Source organism: Pseudophryne corroboree, chromosome 11, assembly GCF_028390025.1.
Source record: "Pseudophryne corroboree isolate aPseCor3 chromosome 11, aPseCor3.hap2, whole genome shotgun sequence".
NCBI lineage: Eukaryota > Metazoa > Chordata > Amphibia > Anura > Myobatrachidae > Pseudophryne > Pseudophryne corroboree.
The window spans coordinates 308,023,600-308,050,843 of record NC_086454.1 but is presented as its reverse complement, the minus strand read 5'-3'; the positions used below and the strand labels follow the sequence as shown (position 1 = coordinate 308,050,843).

The window sequence follows — 27,244 nt, the reverse complement described above, 5'->3', positions numbered from 1 at the left end:
GGCTTTGTGAGCTCTGTACAAGTAAAACTGTAAGCACAGCTTCAACACATGCAATATTCTCTCATTCATGTCCCTGGAGGAATAGCCTAGACTGAAACACATCAGTAACCTGGGGCACTGCTGTCTAGGGCGAGACGGAACATCGCTCCGATGACGAAAAAACAGGGACAGGCAGGTAGCGTGACTTGTAATTTGTAGCGTGACTGTAATACGGCTGACGTTGGCACCCTTATTCACCCCAAATTAAAGGTGCACCCCATAATTATTATACACCTCCAAAATACTCCTCCGGTTACAGATAAGGACCAACCTGAAACCAGGTGTGAAATGAACTTAGTGCTTGTTAGTTTCATCTACTGCCTTCACCAGAGCGCATCCCTCAGCCACTATGTGTTGTGACCACAGAGCTTGCACTCCAACTTCTCTGCCACGGTCACATTAATGCGCAGGTGTAGGTAACAATGCGGAACGCCAGCTGCTGTGGAACCTCAAATCCCAGCATCACCTGCCCCAGTTTTGGTGTTAGAGCATGCTGAGTCTGCGTCAGTGCCTGTTGTAGACCATGGGGGAAATTCAATTAGCCGTGGGGTAGCTTCAGCTCCCGGGTAAAGTGCTCTAAGCTATTCAATCAGCGGCCCGCGACTAGCCCCCAGGCAGAACTTAACATCTTCCCAAGGGTCAGGGAATAAGCAGCTGTAGGTTATGCTGGCACTTATAGTTCCACCACAGCTGGAGTAGGAGAGTTTGCTTCTCCCTCTGTAAGTTGCAAGGAGAACAATTCTGTTTCACCAAGGGCAGAACGCTCTGCAGATGGTGGTATTTGTTTATAGAAGGGCTGCGAGGTGTTTAAGTAATGGGAGATTTGTTGCTAGTGTTGGAAAATTCTTATCTGAACATCTTATCCCGTAGTCCCCCTGACAACACAGGAGAATGATGGGGGCGGTGTACCGGGAATCTTACCTCCAGTAGTGCAGCTGCCGGGTCACCCTGAAGGCTCTTCCCCAACTTGTCAACCTCATCCAGCAGGAAGATCGGGTTGTTCACCCCAACAGTCTTCAGCCCGTTGATTATACGTCCAGGCATGCTGCCCACGTACGTACGTCTGCAAGACAAAGGAGACCACAGCTAACGGTTGCTAGGTCATCGCGGAAGGCAGGACAGTGTCCCTACTGTAATGCACACCGCTAAACGCACGCAGCGCTGAGTATCACCTGCTGCCATGCAGACACAGTCGGAGTTTGCAGACTAACATTAATGCATTCACGGGTCTTACATATATGAAATGATGGCTACATGTATGACCCATGTTATCGATCCTAGAGACTGGAAGGCAGGCTGATATCCCACTCTCTGCACCAAAATAAGAAAGTAATGATCTTCTGAATGCTTTATAATACCAGAACCATAGAATATTAAGTACTGTATGATAAAATGAACAGAGTCTGGACCCCCACACCAGCACTAGGGAATAAAGAAAAACTAGGATCAGGGTGAAAGTTCCTGTGCACACCACCTGCAGGGTTTCCCCCCTCCCTCTCGGGGGGATTTCCAGACTCCCATAGGGACTGATAGAAAGTACCTAACAGGTGAATCTTATCTAATGCAACAGACAGATTTAGAACCCTGCCGCGGCTGTGGAATGTACAGAGCGGTGAGGAATAGCTACAGCTCTGTGCCTGCATTACTATGGATGGGTGGTAGTCATGTGACCGCCGGTCAGCTGACCGACAGTCACATGACCTCCTCCGTGAGCCTATGGATAATTGAGACTGTCTCACCAAGGTAAGTATACAGATATTACTCCTTCCAGTGACCGCTCATTTATGAATCCACAAGATAAAGGAAAAGTAAATCACAACACCGGTACATTGATGCCGCTTATGCCAGATGGATTAGTGATGGTGAATGTTCTCTAAATTAGGAAAGTCACATAAAATAGGTAATGAACCCTGGTGCCCTATATGCTAAGCAAGCTCTGAGCATGGGGAAAGCAACAACCATCTGCTGGGCAAGCTACACGCTGCGCACCAGGTTGTGTCTATACCGGTCACCTACACACAGTGGATGCAGTCATCATATGCACTAATGAAAATATTGCCTATAAGTAATAACCATTGTTTCATGATATCACATTTATTTAGCCTCATACATAGATGATGTGACTGGTGCCTATTGAATGTATAGGCTGCACTCTCAGTGATGTCACTGGCCTCTAGTGAATGGATAGGCTGCATTCTCAGTGATGTCACTGGCTCCCAGTGAATGTATAGGCTGTGGTGATGTCACTGGTTCCTAGTGAATGGATAGACTGCCGTGATGTCACTGGTTCTTAGTGAATGGATAGACTGTATTCTCAATGATGTCACTGGTCCCTAGTGAATGGGTTGGCTGCACTCTCGCTATGGGAGTAATTCCAAGTTGATCGCATGTAGCAACTTTCTGCTGCTTGTGTGATCAACTAGACACCGCGCTATGGGGGATTGTATTTTAGCATAGCAGGAATGTGATCGCTTGTGCACAGGGCAGTTTCTAGCCAATTTGGCTCCCAGTGCGAGATTTAAGGGGGCGTGACCTCATTAAAACGGGTGTGGCTTTGGTAAGATGGGCGTGGCCTCATCTGATCTCATCATCACGGCCACCACACGATAAAAAAAAAAAAAGTCCTAATTTTACACATTACAGCAGGCACGCGACCCCATTTTACACAGCACGGCAGGCAAGTGTCCCCATTTTACACAGCACGGTAGGCAAGTGTCCCCATTTTACACAGCACGGGTGGCAAGTGTCCCCATTTTACACATTGCGGCAGGCACGTGCCCCCATTTTACACATTGCGGCAGGAAAGTGTCCCCATTTTACACATTGCGGCAGGCACGTGCCTCCTTTTCACACAGTACGGCAGGCAAGTGTTCAGATTTTACACATTGCGGCAGGAAAGTGTCCCCATTTTACACATTGTGGCAGGAAAGTGTCCCCATTTTACACATTGCGGCAGACAGGTGTCCCCATTTTACACAGTACGGCAGGAAAGTGTCCCCATTTTACACATTGCGGCAGGAAAGTGTCCCCATTTTACACATTGTGGCAGGAAAGTGTCCCCATTTTACACATTGTGGCAGGAAAGTGTCCCCATTTTACACATTGCGGCAGGAAAGTGTCCCCATTTTACACATTGTGGCAGGAAAGTGTCCCCATTTTACACATTGCGGCAGACAGGTGTCCCCATTTTACACAGTACGGCAGGAAAGTGTCCCCATTTTACACATTGCGGCAGGAAAGTGTCCCCATTTTACACATTGTGGCAGGAAAGTGTCCCCATTTTACACATTGCGGCAGACAGGTGTCCCCATTTTACACAGTACGGCAGGAAAGTGTCCCCATTTTACACATTGCGGCAGGAAAGTGTCCCCATTTTACATATTGCGGCAGACAGGTGTCCCCATTTTACACAGTACGGCAGGAAAGTGTCCCCATTTTACACATTGCGGCAGGAAAGTGTCCCCATTTTACACATTGTGGCAGGAAAGTGTCCCCATTTTACACATTGCGGCAGACAGGTGTCCCCATTTTACACAGTACGGCAGGAAAGTGTCCCCATTTTACACAGTACGGCAGGAAAGTGTCCCCATTTTACACATTGCGGCAGGAAAGTGTCCCCGTTTTACACATTGCGGCAGGAAAGTGTCCCCATTTTACACATTGCGGCAGGCAGGTGTCCCATTTTACACATTCCGGCAGACAGGTGTCCCATTTTACACATTCCGGCAGACAGGTGTCCCATTTTACACATTCCGGCAGACAGGTGTCCCCATTTTACACATTCCGGCAGACAAGTGTCCCCATTTTACACAGTACGGCAGGTGGTGGTGGGGGGGAGAGAGAGAGAGAGGGAGAGGGGCTGACTTACATTTGTAGCGGTTCTTCCCGCTCTTCAGCCGCCTCTCCCTCGTCTGCGCAGCGCTGGCCGTCTTGGCTCCCCCTTCTCCCTCCTCCCGAGTGCCCAGCTGGGGGGGCGGGATTTCGCGGAATGACGCGATTGCGTCGTGACGTCACGACGCAAACGCGTCATTCCGCGAAATCCCGCCCCCCGAGCTGGGCACTCGGGAGGAGAGGGGAGGGGGGTTTGAAAGTGCTCAGGAAGTGCCGCGGTGGGCGCCCCGTGCGGTTGCACGGCTCGCCCGCTGCAAGAAACGGCACTGCTTGTGCAGCCCTGCTATGCTAAAAAAGTTATGTGCAGAACAAGACCAGCCCTGCAGTTACTTACCCTGTGCGATGGATCCAGCGATGAAGGTCCCAAAATTGACGTCATACAACCGCCCTCCAAACGCCTGGACACGCCTGTGCTCAGATCTCCATGCCCAGAAAACGGTGAGTATCCGCCCCGGAACGCCTCCCCACTGTCCATCTTCTTGCAATCGCGCTAGCGATCACTATCTTCTCTCTTCTGGTCTTTGCCCAGCAACGGCTGTCGCTGGGCAACAACGCGCGTGCACATTGCGAGCACCGCGCATGCGCAGTTTCGACCTGTTCGCACCGCAGTGAAGAACCTCTGCATGCAAACAGGTCGGAATGACCCCCTATGTGCATGCTACATGTGCTCGTCAACCACTGCAAACATCATTCTGGAGCACAAGCAACATTTCCAAAGAGGGGCAAATCAGTTCCTCCTTGAGCACAATCAGACTGATCAGCTTCAGCTGAGATGACTCGTGATCAGTCTCCCCTGACACACACTAAACTGCGTGTGGGGGGAGGGCTAATGCTACTGGGGGTGGGGGGAGGGGGGGAGCTATTGGTTTTGGGGGTTAAGGCCATATAAAAGGTTTATTAGTCTTGGGTATACAATACTTTTATGGTGACACGTGGCACTGGTGGGTGCGGGCGTTAATCATTTGGGGACTCAGTACCACTACGAGGTGGGGGTGATACTACTGGGGTTCTGTTATCCCTACGGGGTTATATTTAGAGAGAGATTTATATATACATACACCATGCACAAGTGCACATACATTATTTGCTCTTGTACCTGAAAAGATGCAATATATAACTCCTGTGTGTAGTAGAAAGTACAGATAAGTAACTGAATCTATGATGTGTTGCTATCTGCACCTGGATTGACAGGCAGAGGCGGTCGTTGGGCAGGAGGGGGCGGACCAGCAGCATTTAGGGGGCGCGGTCCAGACAATGGAGGCATGCCCGGACCGTTGGGGGGCGGGGCCGCAGCGGCTGCGTGATGTCACATGCAGCATCTGCGACCATCACAGCGACGGGAAGGTCCCTGCCAGCGCGCAGGAGCTGTGCTGGTGGGGAGCTACTCAAGTACAAAAGCATCGCCACCGTGCGACGGGGCAGGGTCTGACATCTACGATCAGGTATGAATTAGGTCCCATGTTAGAACAGTCTGTCAGCCTCATATATATGGTATATTTCTCATTACTGAGCCATCATGGCAGCTTATGGCTGTAACACTGCTGGCGAGTGGTCAGTGCAGGAGAACTGCCATAAGGTCAGGGGAAGACTCCCGGCTCTCGCACAGCTCATCAATGTGTTTGTTTGTTGTCATCTTAGTGCAGAACAGAGGAGTATTCATATAATCAGCAGACTGATGGGGCCATGTGATGAGCCGTTACCCCACTCTGGCCCTAGGACTTGGCTCATGCAGAAGACCTTCTCTCTGTCTAACTACAGCCAGACATCTTACATGAGACAATTGTCCATCTCATCAGCCGTCATACCCCCTCAGAACCGAAAATAATGAAAGCAGGACTGGGAGAGGGGGCCTCTCTTTTTTATTTTTTTATTCAAGCCATTAAGCCAGCATTAAAATACGTTTACAAGGTGAGGAAAAGATGGTCCTGCATCCAGCAACTACTGTGAGGAAAAGATGGTTCTGTCCCTAGCAACCACTGTGAAGAAAAGTTGTAGCTGTCCCTAGCAACCACTGTGAAGAAAATATGGTGATATCCCCTAGCAACCACTGTGAAGAAAAGATTGTGCTGTCCATAGCAACCACAGTGAGGATAAATAGGATTTTGGTTACCTACCGGTAAATCCTTTTCTCGTAGTCCGTAGAGGATGCTGGGGTCCACATTAGTACCATGGGGTATAGACGGGTCCACCAGGAGCCATTGGCACTTTTTTGAGAGTTTGAGAGTGTGGGCTGGCTCCTCCCTCTATGCCCCTCCTACCAGACTCAGTCTAGAAACTGTGCCCGAGGAGACGGACATCTTCGAGAGAAGGATTTTACACAGATAGTGGCGAGATTCACACCAGCTCACACATACAAGGCACATCAAGCTAACTAGCTTGAAATGCAGCAACCGCTGAAACATTACTTACCAAGTAACAATGCAGTACTCAACTAAAACGAAGTTGTACTGAACCAAATAAAGATAGAAGGAAAACGAAGCGCTGGGCGGGCGCCCAGCATCCTCTACGGACTACGAGAAAAGGATTTACCGGTAGGTAACCAAAATCCTATTTTCTCTTACGTCCTAGAGGATGCTGGGGTCCACATTAGTACCATGGGGATGTACCAAAGCTCCCAGAACGGGAGGGAGAGCACGGAGGCTTCTGCTGAACTGATTGACCAAACTGAAGGTCGTCAGCGGCCAAAGTATCGAACTTGTAGAACTTTGCAAACGTGTTCGACCCAGACCAAGTAGCCGCTCGGCAAAGCTGTAAAGCCGAGACACCCCGGGTAGCCACCCAGGAAGAACCCACTTTACGAGTAGAGTGGGCCTTAACAGACGTAGGACACGGCAATCCTGCCGAAGAATACGCATGCTGGATAGTGAACCTGATCCAGCGAGAGATTGCTTAGAAGCAGGACACTTTAGTTTCTTGGGATCATATAGGACAGACAGACAGTCCGATTTCCTGTGACGAGTAGTCCTCTTCACATAGATTTTCAGAGCCCTTACAACATCCAAGGACTTTGATGAAATTGAGGAGTCAGTAGCAACTGGCACCACAATAGGTTGGTTGATATGAAATGCCGACACAACCTTCGGAAGAAACTGCTGACGTGTCCGAAGCTCAGCCCTATCTTCATGGAAGAACAAGTATGGGCTTCTACAGGACAAAGCCCCCAACTCCGACACACATCTAGCAGAAGCTAAGGCCAACAAAGTGACAGCCTTCCACGTGAGAAACTTGACGTCAACCTCTTGTAGAGGCTCAAACCAGTCCGACTGGAGGAACTGCAACACCACGTTAAGATCCCAGGGCGCCGTAGGAGGCACAAAGGGAGGTTGGATGTGCAGAACTCCCTTCAAAAAAGTCAGAACCTCTAAGAGGGCAGCCAACCGTTTCTGGAAGAAAATGGATAGGGCCGAAATTTGGACCTTTATGAATCCCAACCTCAGGCCCACATCCACACCTGCTTGCAGGAAGAGGAGAAACCGTCCCAGTTGAAACTCCACCGTAGGAAACTTCTTGGACTCACACCAAGATACATATTTTTTCCAAATACGATGGTAATGTTAGGACGTAACACCTTTCCTAGCCTGTATCGTAGGAATAACCTTGTTCGAAATGCCCTTCCGAGCTAGTATCTGGCGTTCAACCTCCATGCCGTCAAACGCAGCCGCGGTAAGTCTTGATAGGCGAACGGCCCCTGCTGCAGCAAGTGCTCCCGAAGAGGAAGAGGTCTCGGCTCTTCTAGCAGTAGATCCAGAAGATCCGCGTACCAAGACCTTCTTGGCCAGTCTGGAGCAATGAGGATCGCTTGAACCCTTGTTCTCCTTATGAGCTTTAGCACTCTTGGAATGATTGGGAGTGGAGGAAACACGTACACCGACTGGAAAACCCACGGAGTCACCAGGGCGTCCACCGCCACGGCTTGCGGGTCCCTCGACCTGGAACAATATCACCGAAGCTTCTCGTTGAGACGAGAGGACATCATGTCGATTTGAGGTACACCCCAAAGATCTGTTACCTCCGTGAACACCTCCGGATGGAGCCCCCACTCTCCTGGATGGAGATCGTTTCTGCTGAGGAAGTCCACTTCCCAGTTGTCTACTCCCGGAATGAAGATTGCTGACAGCGCCAACGCGCGTTTTTCTGCCCAGAGGAGGATTCTTGTTACCTTTGACATTGCAGCTCTGCTCTTCGTTCCGCCCTGTCGGTTGATGTAAGCCCCTGTCGTTACATTGTCCAACTGTACTTGAATGGATCAATTTCTCAGAAGATGGGCCGCTTGGAGAAGACCGTTGTAGACAGCTCTTAGTTCTAAAATGTTTATCGGCAGGGCGGCTTCCAGACTTGACCACCTTCCTTGGAAGGTCTCCCCTTGAGTGACTGCGCCCCAGCCTCGGAGACTTGCATCCGTGGTTAGAAGGATCCAGTCCTGAATTCTGAACCTGCGGCCCTCCAGAAGGTGAGGTAGTTGCAACCCCCAGAGGAGTGAAATCCTGGCCTTTGGTGACAGACGTATCCTCTGGTGCATATGTAGATAGGATCCTGACCACTTGTCCAGGAGATCCAGTTGGAAGGGCCGAGCATGAAACCTCCCCTACTCTAGAGCAGGCTTTTTCAACCAGTGTGCATTGGCACACTAGTTTGCCGCGACCAGTTGCAAGGTGTGCCGCGGAGCCAGAGCAGCTTCCTGCACCTTCAGAGGGAACTGTTTAGCTCTTCTTAGAGGCTCAGTCGTGCTCCGGCCGTGACGTATGCCTTGAAGACGCAGTGGTGTGATATCATAGGTCACGGCCACCGTTTCTCACCACCCAGCCAGCCCACCCGCCTGCATACACATCTTCCAGTTCCTGCCTGCATACACAGCTTTCCTTGCCCACCCACATCCACACCTGCCCGACCACCCACTGCTCGGTATTCGCAGCACTACACTATGAACAATTCCCGCCACTGAGGGACAGGGAGGAGGACAGCTGACTGGTAGGGTCTAATATTTGTTATTTTTTTTCTCCTGTGGGGAACAATAGGATTTATGTGGGGAGAATAGGGATTTATGGATTTATGGTGAAGAACAATGTGAATAATTTATGTGGGGAGCAATAGGATTTATGTAGGGAGCAATATGATTTTTGTGGGGAGCAATGTGATTGTTTTTTCTGTGTAGGCCAGTGTATGTGTAGATTTTTTTTTTTTACTATGAGGGCCAATGTGTGTTTTTTGTTTTTTTTCTGTGGGGAACTGATGGTGTGCCTTGGCAGTTTTAAAATATTGTTCGGTGTGCCGCGAATAAAAAAAGGTTGAAAATCACTGCTCTAGAGCCTCGTAAGAGGCCACCATCTTTCCCAGAAGGCAAATGCACTGATGAACCGACACCCAGGCTGGCTTCAGGACATCCCGGACCACTGTTTGTATCACCAACGCTTTTTCCTCTGAAAGAAACACCCTCTGCACTTCCGTGTCGAGGATCATACCCAGAAAGGACAACCTCCTGGTTGGTTCCAAATTTGATTTTGGAAGATTCAGGATCCAACCCCTAACAGGTGGGTCGTGAGAAGGATGTATTGTAACAGCTTCTCCTTGGACGGTGCCTTTATCAGCAGATCGTCCAGATATGGAATTATGTTCACCCCCTGTCTGCGGAGGAGAACCATCATTTCCGCCATCACCTTGGTGAATACCCTCGGTGCTGTGGAGAGGCCAAATGGCAGAGCCTGGAACTGATAGTGACAGTCCAACAGTGCGAATCGGAGATAAGCCTGATGCGGCGGCCAAATTGGAATGTGGAGGTACGTATCCTTGATATCCAGGAATTCCCCCTCTTCCAGACTTGATATCACCGCCCTTAGAAACTCCATTTTGAACTTGAACTCCTTCAGAAAAGGATTTAGCAATTTCAGGTTCAGAATGGGCCTCAAAGAACCATCCGGTTTCGGTACCACAAAAAGGTTTGAATAGTAACCTTTGTTTTGCATATGAGGAGGGACCGGTACAATAACCTGTGCCTCCACTAACTTCTGGACGGCTGCCTGCAGGACATACCTGTCTGCCACCAAAGCTGGCAAGCCTGATTTGAAGAATCGGTGAGGAGGGAGATCTTTAAATTTCAGCCTGTACCCCTGGGATATGATATCTTGCACCCAGGGATCCAGGTCGGACGACACCCAGGCGTGACAGAAATGCCTGGGTCTCGCTCCCACAGGCCCCACCTCCGGGGCGTGCAGTCCACCGTCATGCGGAGGACTTCGGCGTACCTGAAGCAGGTTTCTGTTCCGGGGAACCCGCCGCAGCAGGTTTCTTGATTTGGGCCGGCCTCCCCTAAAGAAGGTGTTGGACGGTCTGGCCTTTCGTGGCTTGGCAGCCCGAAAGGGCTGTGATGCAGTTGAAGAAAAGGGTTTCTTCGTAGCAGGTGCAGCTGAGGGAAGAAAATGTGACTTACCCGCTGTAGCCGTGGAGATCCACGCATCTAACGCTTCCCCAAAGACAGCCTGACCTGTGTAGGGTAGGGACTCCACACTTCTCCTGGATTCCGCGTTGGCAGACCACTGTCGCAGCCACAGTCCTCGACGAGCTGAGACAGACATGGAAGAAATTCCTGCAGCCATGGAACCCAGGTCTTGCATGGATTCTACCAGAAATCCTGCCGAATCCTGAATGTTACGCAAAAACAATTCAACATCAGATTTCTCCATAGTATCCAAGTCTTCAAGTAATGTGCCTGACCACTTTACTATAGCTTTGGCAATCCAAGCACTGGCAATAGTGGGACGTAGTATAGCCCCTGAAGCCGTGTACATGGATTTGAGCATATTATCAATTTTACGATCAGCTGGCTCTTTCAAGGCAGTGGATCCTGGAACTGGTAAAACCACCTTTTTTGAGAGTCTGGATACAGAAGTGTCAACAATGGGCGGGTTTTCCCATTTTTTCCTATCCTCCATAGGGAAAGGAAAGGCCACCAGGACTCTTTTAGGGATCTGGAATTTTTTCTCAGGGTTTTCCCACGCTTTTTCAAACATAGCATTTAATTCTTTTGACGCAGGGAAGGTTAGCGAGGCTTTTCTTATTGTCAGTGAAGTAAGCCTCCTCAACCTGCACAGGTGTTGTATCAGTAATATTCAACACATCCCCAATAGCCTCTATCATCAGTTGTACCCCTTTTGCAAGAGATGCTGCCCCCTGCAACACATCCACGTCACCGTCTGCAGTATCAGAATCGGTATCCGTGTCATCTTGCATAATCTGTGCAAGAGCACGTTTTTGGGAATATACAGCGGGGAGCCCTGAGGTAACAGAACTGGGCCAGACTGCCATAGAGTTCTGTAAAGCCTGAGTTGAAGACTCATTCTGTGCAACCCTAGTAGAAATCTGAGAAATCATAGATTTGATAGAGGATAACCACTCAGGCTCCCTTGCTGTTATCTGTGCTAAAACAGTGCAATCCTGATTACATGGAATGGGTTTATCCTGAGAGGACATATCCTCTGCAGCATATGACACACAGTCCCTGGACATAGCTTAATGGAGACCACAGACACTCCACACACAAGCAGGGGAGGGCAGAGTTTCACCCCCAAGAATGGCAAGAGAGACACAGAGATTGGAGCCAACCCACACACAGCGCTTTTTATGTAAAGGAAGACCCCCAACCAGCGCTGACTGTGCACCTTAATAGGTTACACAGCCTGTATACAGCCTCCCCCCCTTCTACAACCCCCTGGTACCGTGGGAGATAGCTTGAGTTGTTCTAGAGGGACTTGCTCTTCACTGACAGCGTTGTGCCGCCCCCAAAATGGCGCTGTCTTCCCGCTCTTCATAGGATTATACTGGCCTGAGGAATTATGCTGGCAGAGATCCTGGGACCCTGACAGGCTGTGTGACCAGTGTAGGGTGTAGGCGCTGGCACAGGGCGCCCCTCACAATGCCGCACTATGTACCGCTGAGCCCCGGAGCGCAGTTAGTACTGCGCACCATACCCTGTTGCCGCCATCTTCACACCGGCCCCCCGCTTGCTAGAGGGGTCGGTGACTCACTCGCCACTGATCTTCTGGCTCTGTAAGTGGGTGGCGGCATGCTGCTGGGGTGAGCGATCCCCTGTGGCAGGGAACGATTGATTCCCTCAGGAGCTCAGTGTCCAGTCAGCAGAGACAGTGGCTCAGACTCCGCAGGGCGGACACTACTCCCCCCCCTTAGTCCCATGAAGCAGGAAGGGTGTTGCCAGCAGCCTCCCTGTAAAATAATAAACTCTAAAAAAAAAATAAGATTTTACTTACCGATAAATCTATTTCTCGTAGTCCGTAGTGGATGCTGGGCCTCCGTCAGGACCATGGGGATTAGCGGCTCCGCAGGAGACAGGGCACAAAAATAAAGCTTTAGGATCAGGTGGTGTGCACTGGCTCCTCCCCCTATGACCCTCCTCCAAGCCTCAGTTAGGATACTGTGCCCGGACGAGCGTACACAATAAGGAAGGATTTTGAATCCCGGGTAAGACTCATACCAGCCACACCAATCACACCGTACAACTTGTGATCTGAACCCAGTTAACAGTATGACAAACGTAGGAGCCTCTGAACAGACGGCTCACAACAATAACAACCCGATTTTTTTGTAACAATAACTATGTACAAGTATTGCAGACAATCCGCACTTGGGATGGGCGCCCAGCATCCACTACGGACTACGAGAAATAGATTTATCGGTAAGTAAAATCTTATTTTCTCTGACGTCCTAGTGGATGCTGGGACTCCGTCAGGACCATGGGGATTATACCAAAGCTCCCAAACGGGCGGGAGAGTGCGGATGACTCTGCAGCACCGAATGAGAGAACTCCAGGTCCTCTTTAGCCAGGGTATCAAATTTGTAGAATTTTACAAACGTGTTCTCCCCCGACCACGTAGCTGCTCGGCAGAGTTGTAATGCCGAGACCCCTCGGACAGCCGCCCAGGATGAGCCCACCTTCCTTGTGGAATGGGCCTTGACAGATTTAGGCTGTGGCAGGCCTGCCACAGAATGTGCAAGTTGAATTGTGCTACAAATCCAACGAGCAATCGTCTGCTTAGAAGCAGGAGCACCCAGCTTGTTGGGTGCATACAGTATAAACAGCGAGTCAGATTTTCTGACTCCAGCCGTCCTTGAAATATATATTTTCAATGCCCGGACAACGTCCAGCAACTTGGAATCCTCCAAATCGCTAGTAGCCGCAGGCACCACAATAGGCTGGTTCAGGTGAAACGCTGACACCACCTTAGGCAGAAACTGAGGACGCGTCCGCAGTTCTGCCCTGTCCGAATGGAAAATCAGATATGGGCTTTTATACGATAAAGCCGCCAATTCTGATACTCTCCTGGCTGAAGCCAGGGCCAGTAGCATGGTTACTTTCCACGTAAGATATTTCAAATCCACCGATTTGAGTGGCTCAAACCAATGGGATTTGAGAAAATCCAAAACTACATTAAGGTCCCACGGAGCCACTGGGGGCACAACCGGGGGCTGTATATGTAGTACTCCTTTTACAAAAGTCTGGACTTCAGGAACTGAAGCCAATTCTTTCTGGAAGAAAATCGACAGGGCCGAAATTTGAACCTTAATGGACCCCAATTTGAGGCCCATAGACAATCCTGTTTGCAGGAAATGTAGGAATCGACCCAGTTGAAATTCCTCCGTGGGGGCCTTCCTGGCCTCACACCACGCAACATATTTTCTCCAAATGCGGTGATAATGTTGTGCAGTCACCTCCTTCCTGGCTTTTACCAGTGTAGGAATGACCTCTTCCGGAATGCCTTTTTCCCTTAGAATTCGGCGTTCAACCGCCATGCCGTCAAACGCAGCCGCGGTAAGTCTTGGAATAGACACGGTCCCTGCTGAAGCAGGTCCCGTCTTAGAGGTAGAGGCCACGGATCTTCCGTGAGCATCTCCTGAAGTTTCGGGTACCAAGTTCTTCTTGGCCAATCCGGAGCCACGAGTATCGCTCTTACTCCCCTTTGCCGTATAATTCTCAGTACTTTTGGTATGAGAGGCAGAGGAGGAAACACATACACTGACTGGAACACCCACGGTGTTACCAGAGCGTCCACAGCTATTGCCTGAGGGTCTCTTGACCTGGCGCAATACCTGTCCAGTTTTTTGTTGAGGCGAGACGCCATCATATCCACCTTTGGTTTTTCCCAACGGTTCACAATCATGTGGAAGACTTCTGGATGAAGTCCCCACTCTCCCGGGTGTAGATCGTGTCTGCTGAGGAAGTCTGCTTCCCAGTTGTCCACTCCCGGAATGAACACTGCTGACAGTGCTATCACATGATCTTCCGCCCAGCGAAGAATCCTTGCAGCTTCTGCCATTGCTCTCCTGCTTCTTGTGCCGCCCTGTCTGTTTACGTGGGCGACTGCCGTGATGTTGTCCGACTGGATCAACACCGGCTGACCCTGAAGCAGGGGTTTTGCCAGGCTTAGAGCATTGTAAATCGCTCTTAGCTCCAGTATATTTATGTGAAGAGACATCTCCAGGCTTGACCATACTCCCTGGAAGTTTCTTCCCTGTGTGACCGCTCCCCAGCCTCTCAGACTGGCATCCGTGGTCACCAGGACCCAGTCCTGTATGCCGAATCTGCGGCCCTCTAACAGATGAGCACTCTGCAACCACCACAGAAGAGACACCCTTGTCCGTGGCGATAAGGTTATCCGCTGATGCATCTGCAGATGCGATCCGGACCATTTGTCCAGCAGATCCCACTGAAAAGTTTGTGCGTGGAATCTGCCGAATGGAATCGCTTCGTAAGAAGCCACCATCTTTCCCAGGACTCTTGTGCATTGATGCACAGACACTTTTCCTGGTTTTAGGAGGTTCCTGACAAGTTCGGATAACTCCCTGGCTTTCTCCTCCGGAAGAAACACCTTTTTCTGAACCGTGTCCAGAATCATTCCCAGGAACAGCAGACGTGTCGTCGGGTTCAATTGAGATTTTGGAAAATTCAGAATCCACCCGTGCTGTTGCAGCACTACTTGGGTTAGTGCTACTACGTCTTCCAGCTGTTCTCTGGACCTTGCCCTTATCAGGAGATCGTCCAAGTAAGGGATAATTAATACGCCTTTTCTTCGCAGAAGAAACATCATCTCGGCCATTACCTTGGTAAAGACCCGAGGTGCCGTGGACCATCCAAACGGCAGCGTCTGAAACTGATAATGACAGTTTTGCACCACGAACCTGAGGTACCCTTGGTGTGAAGGGCAAATTGGGACATGCAGGTAAGCATCCTTGATGTCCAGGGACACCATAAAGTCCCCTTCTTCCAGATTCGCTATCACTGCTCTGAGTGACTCCATCTTGAACTTGAATTTTTGTATGTACAGGTTCAAAGATTTCAGATTTAGAATAGGTCTTACCGAGCCGTCCGGCTTCGGTACCACAAATAGCGTGGAGTAATACCCCTTTCCCTGTTGTAGGAGGGGTACCTTGACTATCACCTGCTGAGAAAACAGCTTGTGAATGGCTTCCAATACCGTCGCCCTGTCTGAGGGAGACGTTGGCAAAGCAGACTTTAGGAACCGGCGAGGGGGAGACTTCTCAAATTCCAACCTGTAACCCTGAGATACTACCTGCAGGATCCAGGGGTCCACCTGTGAGCAAGCCCACTGCGCGCTGAAATTCTTGAGTCGACCCCCCACCGCTCCTGAGTCCGCTTGTAAAGCCCCAGCGTCATGCTGAGGGCTTTGCAGAACCCGGGGAGGGCTTCTGTTCCTGGGAAGGAGCTGCTTGCTGCCCTCTCTTACCCTTTCCTCTGCCTCGGGGCAGATATGACTGTCCTTTTGCCCGCTTGTTCTTATAGGACCGAAAGGACTGCGGCTGAAAAGACGGTGTCTTTTTCTGTTGGGAGGGGGTCTGAGGTAAAAAGGTGGATTTCCCGGCAGTTGCCGTGGCCACCAGATCCGATAGACCCACGCCAAATAATTCCTCCCCTTTATACGGCAATACTTCCATATGCCGTTTGGAATCCGCATCACCTGACCACTGTCGCGTCCATAAACTTCTTCTGGCAGATATGGACATCGCACTTACTCTCGATGCCAGAGTGCAAATATCCCTCTGAGCATCTCGCATATAAAGAAAAGCATCCTTTAATTGCTCTAAAGTCAATAAAATACTGTCCCTATCCAGGGTATCAATATTTTCAGTCAGGGAATCCGACCAGACCACCCCAGCACTGCACATCCAGGCTGAGGCGATGGCTGGTCGCAGTATAACACCAGTATGTGTGTATATACTTTTTAGGGTAGTTTCCAGCCTCCTATCAGCTGGATCCTTGAGGGCGGCCGTATCAGGAGACGGTAACGCCACTTGTTTTGATAAGCGTGTGAGCGCCTTATCCACCCTAGGGGGTGTTTCCCAGCGCGCCCTAACCTCTGGCGGGAAAGGGTATAATGCCAATAACTTTTTTGAAATTAGCACTTTTCTATCTGGGTTAACCCACGCTTCATCACATACATCATTCAATTCCTCTGATTCAGGAAAAACTACAGGTAGTTTTTTCACACCCCACATAATACCCCTTTTTGTGGTACTTGCAGTATCAGAGATATGTAAAGCCTCCTTCATTGCCGTGATCATATAACGTGTGGCCCTACTGGAAAATACGTTTGTTTCTTCACCGTCGACACTAGATTCAGTGTCCGTGTCTGGGTCTGTGTCGACCGACTGAGGTAAAGGGCGTTTTACAGCCCCTGACGGTGTCTGAGACGCCTGGGCAGGTACTAACTGGTTTGCCGGCCGTCTCATGTCGTCAACTGATTTTTGTAATGTGCTGACATTATCACGTAATTCCATAAACAAAGCCATCCATTCCGGTGTCGACTCCCTGGGGGGCGACATCACCATTACCGGCAATTGCTCTGCCTCCACACCAACATCATCCTCATACATGTCGACACACACGTACCGACACACAGCAGACACACAGGGAATGCTCTATTGAAGACAGGACCCCACTAGCCCTTTGGGGAGACCGAGGGAGAGTTTGCCAGCACACACCCAAGCGCTATAATATATATGGGAACAACCCTATATAAGTGTTGTATCCTTATAGCAGCTTAAATATAGTAATATCGCCAAAAAAAGTGCCCCCCCTCTCTGTTTTACCCTATTTCTGTAGTGCAGTGCAGGGGAGAGTCCTGGGAGCCTTCCTCACAGCGGAGCTGAGCAGGAAAATGGCGCTGTGTGCTGAGGAGAATAAGCCCCGCCCCCTATTTCGGCGGGCTCTTCTCCCGGAGTTTGTGAGATCTGGCAGGGGTTAAATACATCCATATAGCCTCAAGGGCTATATGTGATGTATTTTTAGCCATAAGAAAGGTATTATACATTGCTGCCCAGGGCGCCCCCCCCAGCGCCCTGCACCCTCAGTGACCGCTGTGTGAAGTGTGCTGACAACAATGGCGCACAGCTGCAGTGCTGTGCGCTACCTCATGAAGACTGAAAAGTCTTCTGCCGCCTGTTTCTGGACCTCTTCAATCTTCGGCATCTGCAAGGGGGGTCGGCGGCGCGGCTCCGGGACCGGACTCCATGGCTGGGCCTGTGTTCGATCCCTCTGGAGCTAATGGTGTCCAGTAGCCTAAGAAGCCAATCCATCCTGCACGCAGGTGAGTTCACTTCTCTCCCCTAAGTCCCTCGATGCAGTGAGCCTGTTGCCAGCAGGACTCACTGAAAATAAAAAACCTAAAAACTTTTTCTAAGCAGCTCTTTAGGAGAGCCACCTAGATTGCACCCTGCTCGGACGGGCACAAAAACCTAACTGAGGCTTGGAGGAGGGTCATAGGGGGAGGAGCCAGTGCACACCACCTGATCCTAAAGCTTTATTTTTGTGCCCTGTCTCCTGCGGAGCCGCTAATCCCCATGGTCCTGACGGAGGCCCAGCATCCACTAGGACGTCAGAGAAAAACCTTTTTCTAAAGAAGTTCTGTAGAGCTCCCCTAGCTGTGACCGGCTCCTCCGGGCACATTTTCTAAACTGAGGCTGGTGGGAGGGGCATAGAGGGAGGAGCCAGCCCACACTCTCAAACTCTTAAAGGGCCAATGGCTCCTGGTGGACCCGTCTATACCCCATGGCACTAATGTGGACCCCAGCATCCTCTAGGACGTAAGAGAAAAGGTGGTGTTGCTTCTAGAAGCCAAAGTGCAGAAAAGGTGGCACTGCCCCTGGCAATCACTGTGAAAAACGATGGTGTTGCCTCTAACAACCAACAGGTTTCTTTTTACTTTACAATTTGCATAATAAAAATGGCAGCAAGACTGATTGCTACGGGTGACACCTCCTTTTCTCTTCAGTGTCCTACAGGACCCCCCCCCGTAATCGGACTACATCTCACTGCGCCTCCCGGTCTGCACAGCGCTCGCAGTTCACACTGGTTGCGCCCCCCCGTCTGTACATTGCTCACTGTACCTGTGCCCGCGGATATCAGACTGGTCGCACCCACCCCCACGGTCTACACAGCGCTCACTGTGCCCGCGGATATCAGACTGGTCGCACCCACCCCCACGGTCTACACATCGCTCACTGTGCCCGCGGATATCAGACTGGTCGCACCCACCCCCACGGTCTACACAGGGCTCACTGTGCCCGCGGATATCAGACTGGTCGCACCCACCCCCACGGTCTACACATCGCTCACTGTGCCCGTGGATATCAGACTGGTCGCACCCACCCCCACGGTCTACACAGCGCTCACTGTGCCCGCGGATATCAGACTGGTCGCACCCACCCCCACGGTCTACACAGCGCTCACTGTGCCCGTGGATATCAGACTGGTCGCACCCACCCCCACGGTCTACACATCGCTCACTGTGCCCGCGGATATCAGACTGGTCGCACCCACCCCCACGGTCTACACATCGCTCACTGTGCCCGCGGATATCAGACTGGTCGCACCCACCCCCACGGTCTACACAGCGCTCACTGTACCTGTGCCCGCGGATATCAGACTGGTCGCACCCACCCCCACGGTCTACACAGGGCTCACTGTGCCCGCGGATATCAGACTGGTCGCACCCACCCCCACGGTCTACACATCGCTCACTGTGCCCGCGGATATCAGACTGGTCGCACCCACCCCCACGGTCTACACATCGCTCACTGTGCCCGTGGATATCAGACTGGTCGCACCCACCCCCACGGTCTACACATCGCTCACTGTGCCCGCGGATATCAGACTGGTCGCACCCACCCCCACGGTCTACACATCGCTCACTGTGCCCGCGGATATCAGACTGGTCGCACCCACCCCCACGGTCTACACATCGCTCACTGTGCCCGTGGATATCAGACTGGTCGCACCCACCCCCACGTCCTACACATCGCTCACTGTGCCCGCGATATCAGACTGGTCGCACCCACCCCCACGTCCTACACATCGCTCACTGTGCCCGCGATATCAGACTGGTCGCACCCACCCCCACGGTCTACACATCGCTCACTGTGCCCGCGGATATCAGACTGGTCGCACCCACCCCCACGGTCTACACATCGCTCACTGTGCCCGCGGATATCAGACTGGTCGCACCCACCCCCACGGTCTACACATCGCTCACTGTGCCCGTGGATATCAGACTGGTCGCACCCACCTTCCCCAGCCTGCACATCGCTCACTGTGCCCGCGGATATCAGACTGGTCGCACCCACCTTCCCCAGTCTGCACAGCGCTCACCGTACCTGTGCCCGCGGATATCAGACTGGTCGCACACGCCACCCAGAGCGATCCTGTGGAACTCTCTGCCCAAGGTCTTGGCGATGGATCTTCCCACGCTGGTTTTGCCCACTCCAGGAGGTCCCACAAAGCAAAGGATGGGGCCCTTCAAGTTGTTCTTCAGCTGGCGGACGGCCAGGTACTCTAGGACCCGCTTTTTCAGTTTTGCCATGGCATAGTGGTCGTTATCCAGCAGGATCCTGGCAGCTCGAATATCCAAGCGATCTGAAAGGAAGAGTCACAGTGGGTTTATCCTGCTGCAATACCATTATATCATAGTACAGTATATATACAGGAAGCCTCGGCAACCCAATTACAAGTCTCTGTATGTCCTGATGAAAAGAGAACTACAAATGCCAGCCCGCCCTACCAGCGACTTAAGCAAAAGCTATTACCCAGGTGAACTCTTCAGACAGTTAAGTCATTCAAGCACATTCTACCAGGCAGTGGAGGTAACCAGTCTCTGGGCAGATGTACTAAGCCTTGAAGAGAGATAAACCTTAATACCAACCAATCAGCTCCTAACTGTCATTTTTCAAACACAGGGGTCTATTCATGAAGCAGTGAAAAGAGTGGAGAAGTGAGTCAGTGGAGAAGTTGCCCATGGCGACCAATCAGCATTGAAGTAACATTTAGAATTTGCATACTATACAATTGTACAGAGCAGCAGATTAGTTGCCATGGGCAACTTCTGCACAGGCTCACTTCTCCACTTTTATCACTGCTTCATGAATAGACCCCATAGCCTGTAACATGGCAGGTAGGAGCTGATTGGCTGGTACTTTATTTCTATTCACTTTATCGCTCTCCAAGTCTTACTACATCTCCCCCTCAGTGTGGAACAAATATCCACCAGAGGACTGGTTCCTACATCTCTAAGGGGACACAAGAGTAGAAACGCTACGGACCAAAGACCAACCAAGTACATTTACTTGTACAATAACCAGGCAACTCCTACACCTGCTAAATCAAATCTGTAATGTGAACAAGCCACGTGGTGCGGCAGATCCCACGTGGTTACAGGAGCCATTTTGTGTGCTGACCAGTTGCCATGATGCTGCAGCCAATCGCGTCACTTGGAAACACTGACTGAACACTTCTCAGGAGGCGCTTGCTCCAAGTGAATTAATCGGCTGCTCTGTCATGAATATCGTCCAGCACACAAAATGGCTGCCACCACCAAGTGTGGACTCTTTAAATGAAAAGGGACAGTTGCAATTCTGAAGCATGTGCATGTAACCTATGATGCGTGACGGAAAGGATTAAGGGGGACATTTACTAAGCAGTGATAAGAGTGGAGAAGTGAGCCAGTGGAGAAGATGCCCATGGCAACCAATGAGCACTGAAGTAACATCTATAATTTGCATACTATAAAATGATACAGAGCTGCTGATTGGTTGATGGGGCAACTTCTCCACTGGCTCACTTCTCCGCTCTTATCACTGCTTAGTAAAATGTCCCCCTGTATATTGATCACCAATGCTACAGAAAGCCTGCACCCCCACCCCCAAAGGGGCTACCTGTGACTAGTAAGACTCTAATTGGCTTTTGAATCTGCTACTGTTGGAATAGGATCTGCAGAACCTGCGATTTGTCGTATCATTCGCTTCTTTCATGTCACTTTCCTTTTTTGGGATAAGTTAAAAACACTTTGCTTTGATCTCTTGAAAATTCTCAGTTCCTTTCGCAAGCAGACGCTGTGTCACGTCCTAAACAATGGGTCTTCCCACACCCCACCGGGCCAGGATTAGGTGGGGTCTTTTGCTGAATATTACGTCCATTAGGTTCTAAGCGATGCTCAGTTTATAATTAACATCGCTTGGATCTTTAATTCAGGGTCTTGCAACAAAATCTGCTGATGACTTCATGAGCTGCTGATGTACGAATGCTCCAATTACACAAACAATGGCGTCTCAGTTCTGTAATCCCGATTTCAAAAAGGGGCTTAATCCAGAGTATTTGATAGTACTCGTTACTGTAACGACAGGGACTAGCGGCACTTTCCTCCTCCAGGCGGGCTCAGGAGAAGAGGAGGGGTGGGGTAGAGAATAGTGGAATAACATATGGTGGTAGCTCCGTACTGGACAACATACCGGGGTGGTGGGAGAAATCGGATGGGGGCCCCACGTTCAGGAAGCGGAGAACGGAGTGTACAGATAGATCCACGGTTATCTTGGCTTCTTTGCTGCGCCTAGGCACACCATATTTTATTTACATAAACCCTTCATCTATTGTTCTCAGATGCAATACAATACAGAGAACAATACAGCAGGGGATTAAGGTGGTCATTCCGAGTTGTTCGCTCGCTAGCAGTTTTTAGCAGCCGTGTAAACGCTATGCCGCCGCCCACTGGGAGTGTATTTTAGCTTAGCAGAAGTGCGAACGAAAGGATCGCAGAGCAGCTACAACATTTTTTTGTGCAGTTTTAGAGTAGCTCAAAACCTACTCAGCGCTTGCGATGACTTCAGACTGTTCAGTTCCTGTTTTGACATCACAAACACGCCCTGCGTTCACCTAGCCATGCCTGCGTTTTTCCTGGCACACCTGCGTTTTATCGAACACTCCCTGAAAATGGTGAGTTGACACCCAGAAACGCCCTCTTCATGTCAATCACTGTGTGGCCAGCAGTGCGACTGAAAAGCTTCGCTAGACCTTGTGTGAAACAACATTGTTCGTTATAATAGTACGCATACGCATGCGCAGAAGTGCTGTTTTTTTTTGCCTCATCGCTGCACAGCGAACGAATGCAGCTAGTGATCAACTCAGAATGACCACCTAAGTCCGACTGCCCAGTCTCAGTTAATCCTAAAAAAGGCCAAGATAAACATGGACCCATCTGCCGATGGGATATGCAAAGCCGGTGATGGGCTTCTCAATACAAATCCAGGTGGCTGCAACATTTAAATATTCATGCACAGACGCTGCATACACATTCGCAGCTGCAAATGCATTTGCGTACATCACTGAAGCAGGCCCTAAGACCTAAAAAAGTTTAAAAGGCTTTCATATTTTATTCATTTTAACAACACAAACTCAAACCGGCTTCTAGACTAGAACGCGGGCACCTCTACGTTCTACATAAATATATTGTCCATGAAATCACGGCAGGAGTTTGCTGGTAAGAGGAGGGTCTGCGTGCCGCCACGGATGATAACAGTCCGTTCTATTTTAGATCCGTGTCACACAGCTGGAATGTCAGGCCTCCCTGGGGAACGCTGCATTGTTTGGTTCAGTCCGTGCGGTGTGGAATGAGCCTCTCTCTCTCTCTCTGCCTGGCTAAAAGGTTGCTCTACAAAAACAATCTGCTGGCGCGTCACCAAGTTCTTCTCTTTCCGCTGTTCTCCAACTTTTTCCTGAAATCATGACGGCAAACTACAGACCTCCGTGGAAAAAAAAAAAAAAAAAGACAATCAGCGACTCTGGGAAATGTTTTCTTTAGGACTGGAAAGTTTTCACTAAAAATATTGTTCCAATAGGGACCGGGCAGACGGAGGTCGCTGACCACTCCGAGCTGGGTACTTTTCCCGCAGGTCCCAGCAGAGATCAGTGAGCAATACGCGGAAGAGAGGACATTTAAACGTCACCTTAAGCACACAGCTTGCCGCTTCCTAAGCAGACGCCAATCTGACGGGGGCTGAATATTAAAATGGAATTATTTTATTTGTATCGGAACCTATAGCGTAACAGACAAACTGATCTATATTCAGCGTAACTAAACACCAAGCCATACGCTGCTGACCCCGGATAAATGATGCCACAGCAGGTCAGGAATTATGGAGGCCTCGCTCATCGTCCCACAGTCACAACCAGCTCAGGAATTTAGGGGGGTGGGCCCGGCGAGACAATAAACAATTACACAATGCTGCACACAATTTGTGTCTCAGGCACACGAGGAGAACTACAGATCTGGGTTGTAGTATATGGGTCACAGATAATTAGATCAGGGAGGACATCTTGTGCTAATAGGATATAAGGACACTTCTCTGTTTCAGTAACCAGCGTTAATCTCACACGCTCTTATCAAAGGCCGAGGATGATTGAAGAACACGCAGGGCTGCTGTTTCAACATTATCACACCAACTGTCTGTATAATACGGAACCAGTGTGATCAGCCAACAGGTTTGCAAAGTAATAAGTGTTCTACACAGGCAACAGATTGGGGCATAGGATCATTGGGGAGGGGGAGAGGGTGGGATATACTCCATCCAAAATCAGGCTTCCAATGGCTACCCAGCACTTAGTGCATTGACAGTGCATGCTGAGACTTATAGTTCCATAAAAACTGCCAAGGTATCCTAGGTTGTATATGAACAAGACCCCCATTCAGATATAACGCAAAAGCAGTCTACCGCTTCTGCCTGAAGAAAACACTCTGTATCAGACAACCTTTCCCCGAAGGAGATTATTACGCTGGCAGACACAGATCAGGGATGTTAAAATGACATATATTCTTCTTTTTTCAGTGGCTGAACTACACAGCGGCTTGGTTATGTTTCTGGAGGGTACAATATCTCTGCAAACAATTCAATTACAAATAAAATAGAAAGCACTCAAAAAAAAAAAAACGAAAGGGAAAAAAAAAAAAAAAACAGGAAATAATAAAAAACATAACTTCAGCATTTAGCCCAAGAGAAAAAGTAACGGAGACCACGGAATTTTAAGTGTTGTTTTTTTTGTAGCGTAAACAGGTTATGTAATAAAGTCACAATCTGTCCTCTGCTGCCACCTGCTGGCTAATCACTCTCAATGCATTGTCTGTTACCAACTGAATTAGTATTGCTTATATAGAGTCACTGTCACCATATGTCTCAGTGCTGTACAGGGATTATTTGATGAGAACATCAGTCCCTGCTTCCTTGGAGCTTATAGTTTAAATTCTCAAATCTACTACACGCGCAAAGTCCACACAGACCGGATCCAGGTTGGAATCAAACCCATGGCTCAACGCTGCGAGGCAGCAAAGTGAGCCACTGTGGTGCACTACAGCAATTTATCCTAAATCTTCTGCACAGGGGCGTATTAAGAGAGGAATGGGCCCAAGTGCTTTCTCCGTCTGGGACCCCTCCTTTGAAGCCGGCAGTGCATTAGTAAGCGCTAGTAGACTCAGGTAATAGCATTTTCCCAACGATTTCCATTTTGCAGCGCCGATGAGAGACTCCGGAGAGGTAAGTATTAAAGAAATGAGTGCTGGATGTAGGGTGTGGGCCCCATGGACACAGGGTCCCCTGTGCACCGCACACACGGCATCCGTTATAGATATGCCACAGCTATGACGTAGGAGCCCTGGATGAAGCAGTATGGAGATTGTGCCACACACATAATTGTGCTTTATTCTAAAGGGATCAGTACTAAATGCCGCCGGACGGAATCCCGGCGGTCGAAATACCGACGCCGGAATCCCGACCACACAATCCCGACAGGGGTGGCGAGCGGAACGCAGCCCCTTGCGGGCTCGCTTCGCTCGCCACGCTGCGGGCACGGGGCCTCGCTACGCTCGGCATACTATTATATTCTCCCTCTATGGGTGTCGTGGACACCCACGGAGGGAAAATATGTCGGGATTGTGGCGGTCAGGATTCCGGCGTCGGTATTTCGACCGCCGGGATTCCGGCCGGCGGCATCTTGACCGCATCCCATTCTAAAGTTTCAGTTGTTGAAGCTTGTTATATAAATACTAACAGACGTGGGGTCACCTCAGCTGCCCTGGCTATGACCCCTCGCAGTCATATTTACCCCCCCTGTTCCTGATCCTCTTTTCCGGGTGGTCTGTCCTGTCACTGTGGTGGGAGAAGGTTATTATACATATGCTAATGCTCTGATTGGCTACAAGTTGGCGTACTCCTGTGACTGCTCTGATTGGCTACAGGTTGGTGTACTATGACTGCTCCGATTGGCTGTAGGCTGGTGTACTGTCAATGTTGTGATTGGCTACAGGTTGGTGTACTATCATAGTACACCAACCTGTAGCCAATCAGAACATTGACAGTACACCAGCCTATAGCCAATCAGAGCAGTCATAGTACACCGACCTGTAGCCTATCAGAAAATTGACAGTACACCAGCCTATAGCCAATCAGAGCAGTCATAGTACACCAACCTGTAGCCAATCAGAAAATTGACAGTACACCAACCTATAGCCAATCAGAGCAGTCATAGTACACCAACCTGTAGCCAATCAGAAAATTGACAGTACACCAGCCTACAGCCAATCAGAGCAGTCATAGTACACCAACCTGTAGCCAATCAGAACATTGACAGTACACCAGCCTATAGCCAATCAGAGCAGTCATAGTACACCAACCTGTAGCCAATCAGAACATTGACAGTACACCAGCCTATAGCCAGAGAAGTCATAGTACACCAACCTGTAGCCAATCAGAACATTGACAGTACACCAGCCTACAGCCAATCAGAGCAGTCATAGTACACCAACCTGTAGCCAATCAGAACATTGACAGTACACCAGCCTATAGCCAATCAGAGAAGCCACAGTACACCAACCTGTAGCCAATCAGAACATTGACAGTATACCAGCCTATAGCCAATCAGAGAAGCCACAGTACACCAACCTGTAGCCAATCAGAACATTGACAGTACACCAGCCTATAGCCAATCAGAGCAGTCATAGTACACCAACCTGTAGCCAATCAGAAAATTGACAGTACACCAGCCTACAGCCAATCAGAGCAGTCATAGTACACCAACCTGTAGCCAATCAGAACATTGACAGTACACCAGCCTATAGCCAACAGAGAAGCCACAGTACACCAACCTGTAGCCAATCAGAACATTGACAGTACACCAGCCTATAGCCAATCAGAGCAGTCATAGTACACCAACCTGTAGCCAATCAGAACATTGACAGTACACCAGCCTACAGCCAATCAGAGCAGTCATAGTACACCAACCTGTAGCCAATCAGAACATTGACAGTACACCAGCCTATAGCCAAATCAGAGCAGTCATAGTACACCAACCTGTAGCCAATCAGAACACTGACAGTACACCAGCCTACAGCCAATCAGAGCAGTCATAGTCTATGACTGCTCTTATTGGCTGTAGGCTGGTGTACTGTCAATGTTCTGATTGGCTACAGGTTGGCTTACTCCAGTAAATACTCTAATGATTTGATTGGCTACGAATGAGTCTACTCCTGTGAATACACATACATACTGTAAACATCAGTTTTAGCTCCTCCCAATTTATTATTGTTTATATACTGTAAACACCATACAGTAGGTGCTTGCATCGATGCTAAATGTGCCTAAACACTGGCTAATATGGAGCTAGTGACAATATCAGCATTATCTTGGAACTTTACTACAGTCCTCTGAGAATGCAGCGGGGCCCAGCACCCTTCCCATGGGAAGCAGACATTGTCTCAGCGCGGAGTTCATGCTGAGTTACAGCGCTGCCAGAGCTGGACACATTCCTGAAATAACAACTGCTCCCATGGCTGACACAAGATAGCTGGACGGCAAGTTTCTCACGTGGTATGCATTGTAATAACAGCGAGCAGCAAAAGCCCATTAACCCATAGACAGCACGGAATAGCCTTTCACAGAAAACAGAGACAAGACGTCGTGTACAAGTGCTTACAGACAT

At 49.9% G+C, this 27,244-nt stretch overlaps 1 protein-coding gene across 1 annotated transcript in view; it reads right to left on the bottom strand.

The window, feature by feature from the left end:
- Positions 1–27,244, bottom strand: part of LONP2 (lon peptidase 2, peroxisomal) — a 167,940-nt gene that overhangs the window by 98,037 nt on the left and 42,659 nt on the right. Inside the window, exons 7-8 of the mRNA XM_063945578.1 lie at positions 19,606–19,864; positions 961–1,102 (exon numbers count right to left, since the gene is read on the bottom strand). Of these exons, the coding sequence (XP_063801648.1) occupies positions 961–1,102; positions 19,606–19,864 (401 nt within the window). The remainder of the gene's footprint in view (positions 1–960; positions 1,103–19,605; positions 19,865–27,244) is intronic.